This window comes from Barbus barbus, assembly GCF_936440315.1.
Source record: "Barbus barbus genome assembly, chromosome: 32".
Taxonomy (NCBI): domain Eukaryota; kingdom Metazoa; phylum Chordata; class Actinopteri; order Cypriniformes; family Cyprinidae; genus Barbus; species Barbus barbus.
In genome coordinates, this window is record NC_136760.1 from 6,439,211 (window position 1) to 6,451,097 (window position 11,887).

General features: G+C 34.6%; 3 protein-coding genes across 3 annotated transcripts; all 3 read left to right on the forward strand.

Annotated features, from left to right (window-relative positions):
- Window positions 1-170: 170 nt before the first annotated feature.
- On the forward strand, window positions 171-2,927 carry LOC306852455 (protein chibby homolog 1-like). Its single transcript, XM_079389308.1, has 5 exons — window positions 171-268; window positions 621-726; window positions 809-914; window positions 1,003-1,115; window positions 1,240-2,927. Exons 2-5 carry the CDS (start codon window positions 649-651, stop codon window positions 1,318-1,320), a joined length of 378 nt encoding a protein of 125 aa, XP_079245434.1. The 5' UTR covers window positions 171-268; window positions 621-648; the 3' UTR covers window positions 1,321-2,927.
- A 534-nt stretch (window positions 2,928-3,461) lies between these two features.
- On the forward strand, window positions 3,462-6,781 carry LOC306852527 (monocarboxylate transporter 3-like). The gene is made up of 4 exons (XM_079389427.1): window positions 3,462-3,826; window positions 3,922-4,065; window positions 5,430-6,260; window positions 6,377-6,781. Exons 1-4 carry the CDS (start codon window positions 3,610-3,612, stop codon window positions 6,550-6,552), a joined length of 1,368 nt encoding a protein of 455 aa, XP_079245553.1. The 5' UTR covers window positions 3,462-3,609; the 3' UTR covers window positions 6,553-6,781.
- Window positions 6,782-7,440: 659 nt separating this feature from the next.
- Window positions 7,441-11,617, forward strand: pdap1a (pdgfa associated protein 1a). The gene is made up of 6 exons (XM_079388990.1): window positions 7,441-7,675; window positions 8,036-8,118; window positions 8,236-8,304; window positions 9,125-9,246; window positions 9,331-9,482; window positions 10,463-11,617. The coding sequence occupies exons 1-6, from the start codon at window positions 7,663-7,665 to the stop codon at window positions 10,495-10,497; spliced, it is 474 nt and encodes a 157-aa protein (XP_079245116.1). The 5' UTR covers window positions 7,441-7,662; the 3' UTR covers window positions 10,498-11,617.
- Window positions 11,618-11,887: the final 270 nt, after the last annotated feature.

Sequence of the window (11,887 nt, forward strand, 5' to 3'; positions counted from 1 at the left end):
GAAAGACAAAGCATAATATAATTAATCATAACAGTGGTGCAATCTGTGCATTTTCTCTCGAAAATTCACCGCTTAAAAAAAAAAAAAAAAAAAAGTTAAAACAGGCTTAGAAATGTCTCATGATTAAATGTTGTAAAGGTGCTTTTAACTTATAAAATTGAACTTCCGGCGTTGCTAGGCTTCCCCGGAATTAGCCGTTTGTTTACACATTTCTTTGGCTTTCAGGAGCATCGTTGAAGCAGTCGTGAGGAGAAACTAAAACAGCAGTGTAAGTTTTTTTTTTTTACGTTGTAAGTTACATGCATTTATTTAAAAAAGAAAATCTCTTCTGCTCGATCGATATATTGAAGAATATGTATTTATAACTAAGTTAGCTGCTTGCCTGTTACTTACTAGTCTCTCGAAGATAAGGTAGTTACCTTATTATTATTATTTTACCTTGTTTTATCTTATTTTATTATCATATTATAACCATGCCAATTTGAAATCAAGAATAATTGCCTTTGGCTTTCTTAACTGGACAACTGTAATTAGCCTGATGTAGACACTGTCTGTCATGTTGGCTACAGCGTTTACTGCTAAAAAGACTAGATGTATTGAAATACGTTATCCTGATGCAGGTTGGAAAGCCTGACTATTTACTCCAAAATGCCCTTGTTTGGCAACATTTTCAGTCCCAAAAAAACACCACCTCGGAAGTCTGCATCCCTTTCCAATCTACATACAGTAAGTACAATTCTCTGTTAGTAAGATGCATTTTAAATGATATGTATTTAGAAGCCAAATCATCATTAATTGTTTTTATCAGCTGGATCGGTCAACACGGGAGATTGAATTAGGTCTGGAATATGGATCTCCGGTGATGAATATTGGTGGCCAGAGCTTGAAATTTGAAGATGGCCAGTGGATTTCAGGTATGGCCTCCTGCTATAACAAGAAAAATTAAATTGAATGATAGTTAGCCTGTTTAAGGAATGTAATGAATGTCTTTCTCAATCGCAGAGTCAGGAGGTAATGTATCAGGAAAAGAGGTGCAGCGACTAAAAAAAAGGAATCTCCAGTTAGAAGAGGAGAATAATCTCCTCCGGCTAAAGATCGAGGTTCTTCTTGATATGGTAAGTGTTGAATGTATATAATGCTCAAAGCCACAGCAGTTTGAAAAATATGTAGGCTAAATCTATATACAATTATAAATTACACTGCACAGACTGCAAAGTGATTGAACTTTTTTCCTTTAAGCTTTCGGAGTCAACAGCAGAAACACATCTAATACAGAAGGAACTTGAAGATGTGAGGAGTAATTCTCGGAGAAAGAAATGATGAAAGGAAATAAAGGGGATTCAGTCTTTTTTATGTGTATATACAGTATTGGGATTTTACAATGCAATTGCAAGATAATATTTAAATATCACTTACATATTACGCAATTGATTTAAAACAACAACTTTATATCGCTTTTCATATTTACTGTTTTATTGCCAATTATATAAAAAAAAATAGGTTGATTTTTATTTTTTTCCCCCAGTTTTAATTAATAATTTCAGGTAATCTAATTTTTGCATTTTATGTTTACTTTTGCCTTAAAATAACCGTGTTGCATGGAAAATACATTCAAAACTATATAAAAAAAATCTGCTGAATTCAACAAAATATTTTTCAGATTACATAAAATCATCACTTATGTGTTTAGAATACAATAACTTGTCTTGTAGCCAGTTATACCAAATCCTTATTCCTATGGCCCCAGTAAGTGCTCTTACATGACAGTCCCAAAACCTTTCTGCAAGTGTAGATCTGAATGTGCATTCAAATAACAGAAAACAATTACACTCTTTCTTTGGTTCAACAGTAAGATTAGCCAAGAGCTGTAAAGGTTTAAACATGTACATGCTGATTTAAGAGGATTTTCATATGGAGTGTGAGGCACGTATTACACGCCTGAAGTAGAAAACTCTAGATCCAGGTATTTTCATCTTCCTTTTTTTTTGTTCTTCAATAATAATAAACCAAATACATTTTGAATTATAATAATTAATGTACCAATTTTATGGTAAAGCTTTTCTGCTATGTAATTTGACTTTTCACAAGTGGACCTGTCAAACCATTTCATATAATATTTTGCTGTTAAACTTCAGATTTCCAAAACAATAAAATAACACTTGTTATTGTATCACATTTGGTTTTCAATACAGATCCAAATGACTTGCATCAGTCTATTGAGTCTGTGTTGTTTTTATAATGAAAGTGCATTGTGCAAGTTACTGTACTGTCAAAACAAGTAAACAACCAAACAATAATTCTGTAATACCACTTGTACTGTCCGGGAATTTCACCTCATTACCTATAAATAAGAGACTTTGTGAGCAGATTAATTACAGATTATTAGCAGGGAGTACAAGGCAAGGAAGGAGGTGCACCAGCAGGTTTATTTCGCAGATTATGCTTTAAAATAATTCATATGTACAGAGCAATGGGGCTTGCTTGATGACAAGATTTAGTGCCTTTTGTATCTAGATTATATACATTATGTCTACTAAGAAGGCCAGGTAGATCATACAGTTACTTGAAGAAATTTTCTGCCATTTCAAAAGGCAGGTAAGACAATTACTTGTGTTTCAAGTATCTTAAATATGATATGTTTATTTATCTATGAAAATGTTAAATCTAACAGGTAAAATAGCATCTGTATTTCACTTGTTCTTATGACAACTCATCCTGGTGGTTTCATTAATTGTGATATACAAATGTTAAATTTAGAGTGTGTATGGTTACACAAAATTGTCCAGGTGCAAACTTTTACATGACTAAATATTTCCAAATTAATTCTAGAGACTCTGTAAAACAATGTAGTGTTATGGACACTAATACAAAATGAATATCAATGATTTAATGTGAGCTCTACACATTTGCTCAATAGAAAGAAGTGGAGTAAAAACATTATTTTATAGAGGTTTATGTCTAGATTCAAATACAAATTTTACAACAGGATATTGATGAATTGCAGTAATGTAAAATTTTAAAGTAGTAACTTTAAAAGTCTGTCCCAATTGTAATCTGTCAGATGTCTGGTTACGTCAAAAGCCAGACATTTTAAATCAGATTATATTAAAGTAATTCACAAAAGTAGAATAAAAGTATCCGCATACTGCATGTATTCCCTCATCATTGTACAAATAATGCACGCTGTTCAATTAACCACATTCCCATACATTTTATGATGCAACATACATGCCAGAAAAAAATGTGAGGTTTTAACCACGGACTTGTGAAGACTCAATCAACTATAAATGGTAAAAAAAAAACTTGAAAGAAACATCATGATCTAAGTTTCTGATATTTACTCGATACAATGCATTATATATGTCAGTCAGTGTCAGTCAAGTAATGAGTAGGTTGCCCTATGACTGTACTTCCTGGAGGTGAAGGGAAACGTGGGTTGTGCTCATGTACTAACTTCCTCTGTGAATGTGATGCAGATTTTTGAACAGCAGCACATGTTCAGTAGAGCATCATCTGAATAGAAATTATTCTGTCTGAACACGTTTTTGATTCCACATATAAGTATATCAAAAATCTTTTATGTCTTCTCTTTTGGAGACCTGAGCAACTATGGGAATTACTGTAGAGGATCGAGAGACGGTAGGTGCCCCAGATGGTGGCTGGGGCTGGATGGTGCTGCTTGGATGTTTTGTCATCACTGGCTTCTCATATGCCTTCCCGAAAGCTATAAGTGTGTATTTCAAAGAACTGATGAAGGACTTTGGCTGTGGATACAGCGACACAGCCTGGATTTCATCTATAATATTAGCAATGTTATATGGTTCAGGTAAGACAACTGAATTATAAAACCTTTAAATGTTTTAGAAAAATGTTTTTCTTCTCCTACTTAATGCTCAATATATTTATGTTCATTTAATCCAGGTCCAATCTCCAGCATCATGGTTAATAAATTTGGATGTCGGCCAGTCATGTTAGTTGGAGGATTACTGGCCTCAGGAGGGATGATAATTGCATCTTTCTCTACTAGCATTATCCAGCTTTATCTCACTGCAGGTGTCATAACAGGTAACTAAAAAACATCTGATATAAAAAATGTATAAATCTATAAACAGTTTTGTTTTTTAGACTTTTCATTGTTTGTGTTACTCTGCTTGTCCTTATTTATGCGTTACAGAAAGACGGTAGTTTTGGTCTTGCTATGAAATGTGACCCTGGACCACAAAAACAGTCATAAGTAGCACAGGTATATTTGTAGCAATAGCCAAAAATACACTGTATGGGTCAAAATGATTGATTTTTCTTTCATGCCAAAAATCATTAGGATATTAAGTAAAAATCATGTTCCATGAAGATATTCCTACCATAAATGTATCATTTTGATTAGTAATATGCATTGCTAAAGACTTCATTTGGATAACTTTATAGGCAATTTTCTCAATATTTAGATTTTTTGCACCCTCAGATTCCAGATTTTCAAATAGTTGTAACAAATATTGTCCGATCCTAACAAACCTAACATCAATGGAAAGCTTACTTATTCAGCAGATATATGTGATATGTATAATATGTATATATTTCAGATATATATAAATCTCAATTTCCAAAAAATTGACTCATATGGTTTTGTGGTCCACGGTCACAAATGTGGAGAGTTTTTAGTGACAGCATGTTACATTTTTTACGCCAGTAGATGGCAATGTGTGATTGTCTTTATGAGTGAGTCATTGAATCTTTCCTTCATCCAATTCGTTCAAATTCACTGAACTACAGCCAGTCTGCTTTGACTTAAATATTTTCATAGTAGTAACTGGCACTATGTCTTTAAATATGTCTCTAATATAAGCTTGTTGTTGTGTTTTTTTTAATCAAAATGTTATAAGAAATATCACACTCACAAGTGCTGAATATAGTACATGCAATACTGGTTAAAGGGACAGTTCACACCACATTTAAAATTCTGTCATCATTTACTCACCCTCATGTTGTTCCAGTCCTTTATGACTTTCTTTCTTCCATGGAACATAAAATATATTTAGAAGAATTCTCCTAATCAAACAGTTTCTGTTTCAGAGATGTTTCTTAAAATATCTAAATATATTTTATGTTCTATGAAAGAAAAAACAACAACCTTGGAACGACATGTCAAGAAAGTAACACGTCGCCACCTACCTACTGGCATAAGAACGTAACAACATCACAGTGCTGATAATCAGACCAACAACATGACATTTATATTTTGATAATAAAATTAACTGAATTACGTTTTTCAAAAAGGAGAATCGAACATTAGGATATTGATATTACCATACACAACACAAAACTTTGTTTTATATACAAAAATACTATTATAAAACCGAATCCTTAAGTTGTTAGTGACAGAGTTGTTAAATTCCATATTTTGAATGAATAATACCTTTGTCTCTGTAAAGGTCTTGGACTGGCTTTGAACTTCCAACCATCACTGATTATGCTGGGGTCTTATTTTGACAAACGCAGACCACTTGCCAATGGACTGGCAGCAGCTGGAAGCCCTGTATTTCTGTCAGTTCTTTCTCCATTAGGCCAAATGATGCTCAACCACTATGGATGGAGAGGAGGCTTTCTCATCACTGGTGGTCTTCTGCTCAATTGTTGTGCCTGTGGAGCAATAATGAAACCCCTGAAATGCAAAGAAAGGAAAGTGATAGCCTGTTCCCAAGAGCTCAAGGAAATGCTGTCGCTTGAGGCTGGACAAGAGAATATCATTTGTGAAAACAATATTGATAAAATTCCCAGTAAAAAGAAGCTTTTGGACTTCAGTGTACTTGCTGACTTAGGGCTTATTATCTATATTATTGCTAAATTTATAGTTGTCCTCGGCCTATTTGTTCCAACTATTCTACTAGTCAACTATGCTAAGGACCAAGGAGTGCCTGAGCAAGATGCTGCCTTTTTGTTGTCTATTATAGGATTTATTGACATCTTTGCTCGTCCCACGTGTGGCGTAATGGCCGGTTTAAAATGGATCCGACCCAAGATGCCTTATTTCTTCAGCCTTGCCTTGCTCTTCAATGGCCTAACAGATGTTTGTTCAGCTACAAACACAGACTATAAGGGGCTTGTTATCTTCTGTGTGTTCTTCGGGTTGTCTTATGGCATGGTGGGTGCTCTGCAGTTTGAAGTGCTGATGGGTATTGTGGGAAAAAGTGGTTTTTCCAGTGCACTTGGCCTAGTGCTCCTCATTGAGGCAGTGGCTGTGCTGATTGGACCTCCCTCTGCTGGTGAGTTAAGATGAAAATATATATTAGATTGAATCATCTGTTATGAAATGGTCATTTTATAATAGATTGGTAAATTTAATAAATTATGTTTTCTTTCGTGTATTTTTCCCCCACAGGTTATTTGGTGGATAAGTACAAGAACTATGAACTGATTTTTTACATGGCTGGAGGAGAGCTGATCACTGCTGGAATATTTCTTGCCCTTGCATCATTCTTCTTTATTAGCCAAAAGAAACACAAAGACACACAGCAGAAACATCATGGTGATGTGGCAATCGATCCTAAAAGATAAACAGTGGAGAAAACTGAAATTTGGGACATTTATTTACAATTAATTATATTTTGTTTACTTTTGTGTATTATGAATATTAGTGTCTTATATTGTGTGTGTTTTTAGATTTCCTAATTTCTAACTACACAAAATAATTCCACAATCAGCAAAACCGCTTTTGAACATATGGGTCAATGAGAAATAAGGATGTCTGAGACAATAAAAAGGATTTTGTGTGCCATGTTCTTAGAAATGTTATTTTATATTCATGTTGGTTTTGTGTGCTATAGGCCTATATACACTCTAAAAAATGCTGGATAAATATTGGACAGAATACATGCTGGGTTGTTTTCAACCAACAGCAGGGTTAAATGTTTAACCCAACCCAACCTTTTGGGCAGTAACCCAATCGCTGGGTTTGTCCATATTTTACCCAGTGCTGGGCTGTATTTAACCCAGCATTTATTCGTTTATTTGGAGTGTATGTACACAGAAGTTTACTTTTTTTATTGATTCTACATAAAATCAGTGTTGTTAACAGAAACTATTTTAAAAACATTTTCCTAATTAAAATGAAGATGGAAGAATTTAAATATTGGATAAATGGATGAATGTCTTAAACTTAAAAAAGAGGAAAAATAGAAATGTTGCCTTGAAATACTCAATCTAGTAAAACAAAAACTGAAAAAAACAAAAAACAAATAGAACTATTAAAAGTGACAAGCAAATACAAAACTAAAAGAAATAATATATCATTATCATTAATTTTCTAATGATATATAAACTATTAAAACACCACTGCATATAACGAGAAATGTAATACAGAGCATGCCATAGCAACGGCTAACTTCCTCTGCCGTAGAAACTCTTTGGAATTTGATTGGCCAACCCAGCTGTCAATCATCAACAGTACGGTCGCCTGACGTCACTCTTAGGAAGCCGTAAAATAGAGCTTTCCTCAGTCTCAGTTTGAGCAGGCGAGGTCGGGTCATATTTAACTTTAAAATAGCCTATTTTAAGGTTCACGGAACACAATAAAGTTATTCAGCCCTTTCGGGTATATTTAATTTTACGACCAGACATAATCTTTTTTTCCCCTGAGGGTTTTCATCGTCACAGAGTGTCTCAACAATGCCGAGAGGAGGTGAGTATCGCTTTCTAATGCTTCCAGTAAGCCGCCAGAGCCAGTATTGTGATAAAAAAAAAAAAAAAAACATATGAAAGGGAAATTGGAAGTGAAGGTGAATTTATGGCCCAAGAGGATACTGTTAATGGTTCGAGCTGTTTTATAATGGGTAAATCACGGTGTGTGTACCCTAGCACAAACCTCAGGCCATACTGGACCAGTGCAGCCACATGGATTGGCTCAGAAGTGTTACAGTTAAATAGACGATTCTTATTCATGCTTAGCCTAATTATGGTATTACATAGCTGCATGTATTTTTATTGTCTCTCTTTTTAATGTATTTATTATTTTATTATTTTACCTTGCCCACCACCTTAGGCAAAAAGGGCCATAAGGGCCGTGGGAAGCAGTTCAGCAACCCTGAGGAGATTGATCGGCAGATGAAAGCTCAGAGGGAGATGGTGAGTGTACTAGTGTTCATCTTCTGTCACTTACACACTTCTGAAAGCCATACAGTGGAGGTGATGTTTGCTGAGCATCAATTTGTATAATGGAAACTCTGATTCATCTGGGTGTAGGAAGAAAATGAAGGGGCTGAACGTGGAAGTTCAGCAGAATCTGAAGAGGAGAGCAGCAGCGACGATGAAGTATGAGATTTTAATTTACTTAAAATGTTCACCCAGAAAGAAAAATAATTTACCCACTCTTGTTTCAAACCCATAAGATGTTGGTTAGTCTTAGAAACATGAATAAAGAGAGGCTATTTTTAATGAAACCTGGGAGATTTCTGTTCCTCCACTGAAATTCCACACAACCAAAATTTTGATGTTCCAAAATATTTATAAAGACATTGTAAATGTAATCCAAATGAAACAAGTGGTTCACCTATAAACCCACATACATACAGCTCGTCAAATATGATAAACACAAGCTCAGACTGACTTTACATGAGTGCCAAAGAGGTTTATTCTAGTGTATTAGCCGAAGCAGGTACAGTTGAGCTTATGTTTATAATATTTTGATGTACTCTGTTTATGTGTTGAATTGATCAATATTTATGAATAAAGGTCTAAATTAAATCTGTTCATCATATTAAGTGAACATGTCTCTTCAGAAAACTTGGAACCACTTTTTCAAATGGATTCATATGCATTACTTTTACAATGTCTTTTTGTAGTTTTTAATGCTATTTGGTTACAAGGACTTTTAATGGATGGACCAAAATGATATATGAATATTAAAAATCTTCATTTGTGTTCCAAATATGAATATAAGTCATGTGGGTTTTGAATGGCATGAGGGTGGGTAATTGATGAAAGAATTTTTCAATGAACTAACCCTACAGTATTATGATTTTGTTTTTGGGGAAATAGTATAATATAAGATGACATATAAGTGATATTGTTGCAGAGGCTGTTTCTGATTTCTGAAGTTTTTTTTTTCTTTGTTTGTTCTCTCTCGAAACAGCCTAAAAGGAAAGGTGTAGAAGGACTAATTGAAATCGAGAATCCGAACAGGGTCTCCCAAAAGAGTAAGAAGGTTGTGGAAATAGATGTCAATGCACCTAAAGAGCTCTCACGTCGGGAAAGGTATGTGGGACAACATATACTAGAGAACCTCAGAGTCAAATAAACTGTCGTTTTATTGCGTTATTTATGTGTTTCCTTGTGTAGAGAGGAGATTGAAAAGCAGAAGGCTAAGGAGCGATACATGAAGCTGCATCTAGAGGGGAAGACGGAGCAAGCCAGGGCAGACCTTGCCAGACTGGCCATTATAAAAAAGCAGAGGGAGGATGCAGCAAAAAAGAGAGAAGATCTTAGGAAAGGTGAGAGATTAACCAATAGCTTGCATCCATTATATTGCATATAATATGCACTTGCATATTGGTTTTCTTGTTGATTCTGATTGCTTCCATTGTCCTCATTTGTAAGTGACTTTGGAGAAAAGCGTCTGCTAAATGACTAAATGTAAATGTAATGGCTGTTTCCATCCAAAGTTGTGAATTTAACTTATGCACAAAATTGTAATGTCACAAAAAACATTTGCGAATAAAGCGCCATTTTTGTCCGGTGAGACGGTCCGCTGGTTGGCCCAGTTATGTTGTCCTATGTTCACATGACTTTTTATTTATTTATTTTTATGTGCATCGAGGAATTTATTTGGTAAATGTGTTTCCATTGTAGTTTGTGCATGCTTTCTTATTGGTTAAAAAATGTATCTGACGCAATTGAGCGCATACGTTTTTATGGGCATTTTTAGAATTTATGCATATCTTGGTATTTCCTTTTTTTTTTTTTTTTTTTTTTTTTTTTAAATACGATATCCCAAAATGCACATAAAAATAGGTGGATGGAAATATAGCTTATGATAACCTAAATATAATAGACAAATCATCCTGCTTTGTGTTGTGTACATGTTGAGAAATGACCAAACAAGAGCCAGTGGGCCCAAGTTTGCCCATAATAACCTTTGATATGGCTTGCCATACCATAAAAAAATTATATTACTTATTAAAAACTTAAAATATTAATTTAATAGCTCACCATTATAAATGTAGAGAATATAAGTGAATTTGTACTTATGTATATAATGCATTTACTTCTGGGCCAAGGCCCTCAATCAAGTTTGACTTTTGGCTTTTCATAGTAAAAAATTTGGGTACATTTCCTCGATAATACTGATGGACTAGTTAAATGGATTGTCCATCCAAAAGCTCCTTATTTGTGGGTGAACTATCAATTTAATAACTAATAATGACACTGATCTTGTCTGCTTCTCTGCTTTTTTCCTTTTTTTTTTTTTCAGAAAAAGATGCAGAAGAGGCAAAGTCAAAACGCTAGTCCAAGCATCATCATCACAGGACAGGGCTTTTCTTGGGAGGGAGGGAAGGGGACTAGTTATTTAGAGGAGACCGCTCAGGGGAATCTGTACATGTCATCCTTTCATCCATTCAAGGTTGGAGGATCTGGACATTTATAGGAAGTCAAATGGGAGGTGGTGTATGGTGTTGGAGTTTGTTGGGTTTTTAATTTTCAGTACCACCAAACTTCACTCACCTTATCCCCCCCTGACACATTCACTGTGCTCAGACTCTAAAGCTGCTGGAGTTTACTCTCAATTTCTACATTTCTATGATGTTATCACCATTACATTAGACTTGGATGTTTTGGAAGGGTAAGGTAGGGTTGCAGGTGTGCTCACGTGAGCTGATATGGAAGAATGAAGCAGGTTGTAGTGTGGAACAATCAAACACTAACTAGACATTTTGTCTTTGTGTGTAAAGGACATCAGCCCTTCTACTGTACTGTCTTTTTTCAGTCTTTGTGGCCTGATTCTGTTTAAGTGCAAAATGCATCTGTAGTCATTTAAAGGTTAATAGAAGGGTATTCTGGTTTGTGAAATCAGGGCATGCTTAAACTTAATGCTGCAGGTTACATTCTAATTTAAAATGTTAATGTTTTTAAGTACTTAAACACAATATGATGCAATCTCACAGAAAAAGGCATCACTAACGACAGGACGGTATTAAAGTAGCTGCTTCAGCACAGATGACGGAGCTGTTGCATGTCTCTGCATTCACCACATCATCTTCTATAATTCCCCTTTACTCAGGGGTTTTCCTTTTCTCTTGAGGTGGGACCATTGTTTTTTTTTTTTTTTTTTTTTTTTTTTGTCACTACCAGACTCACTGGTGTGGCCTCATAGCATTTTGAAGAGTTTTATGCTTTAGCCCATTGCTGGGACCTGACTTGCCTTGACCATTTAAGGAAAGCAATATTACTTTGATGATGGTGCAACATTTTTTCCAGTTCTTAAACAATTGTTTACAAAGTATTTTAACATTTGTAAAGCATTCACCAGTACTGAAATAAGTATTTACATTGGGTATTGATATGAAATCAGTGGAATTCCTTATTTGAAACTGTTGTATATGAATAAATAAATTGGTAAATAAGTGTTTTCTCTTTGTCAGTCAATACTTTTTACATTTCAACACGGGGATATTGAATTCACATTATGATGTAGTGATAGTTGCGATTTGAAAAAAATAATAACAATTGAAAGCTAATCGAATATTAAGTTCTTTTGTTTATTATTGTTCATTAAAAATTTCATTTTAGAAAGCATATTTATTCTAAGGCTAAGCTAAATCTTGACGTTGAGAATCCAGAAGCTGGAAAATGGTTGAGAGGAGCAGACCGGCATGCTAATCACATTTTTAATCGATTG

Bases quoted from the DNA above. Each gene is read 5' to 3' on its own strand.
- LOC306852455 (XM_079389308.1), top strand. From the start codon at position 649: ATGCCCTTGTTTGGCAACATTTTCAGTCCCAAAAAAACACCACCTCGG. The intron at 727-808 runs GTAAGTACAATT...TGTTTTTATCAG, and splicing joins CCCTTTCCAATCTACATACA to CTGGATCGGTCAACACGGGA. The intron at 1,116-1,239 runs GTAAGTGTTGAA...TTTTCCTTTAAG, and splicing joins TCGAGGTTCTTCTTGATATG to CTTTCGGAGTCAACAGCAGA.
- LOC306852527 (XM_079389427.1), top strand. From the start codon at position 3,610: ATGGGAATTACTGTAGAGGATCGAGAGACGGTAGGTGCCCCAGATGGT. The intron at 3,827-3,921 runs GTAAGACAACTG...CATTTAATCCAG, and splicing joins AGCAATGTTATATGGTTCAG to GTCCAATCTCCAGCATCATG. The intron at 4,066-5,429 runs GTAACTAAAAAA...GTCTCTGTAAAG, and splicing joins CACTGCAGGTGTCATAACAG to GTCTTGGACTGGCTTTGAAC.
- pdap1a (XM_079388990.1), top strand. The intron at 8,305-9,124 runs GTATGAGATTTT...CTCTCGAAACAG, and splicing joins AGAGCAGCAGCGACGATGAA to CCTAAAAGGAAAGGTGTAGA. The intron at 9,483-10,462 runs GTGAGAGATTAA...TTTTTTTTTCAG, and splicing joins GAGAGAAGATCTTAGGAAAG to AAAAAGATGCAGAAGAGGCA.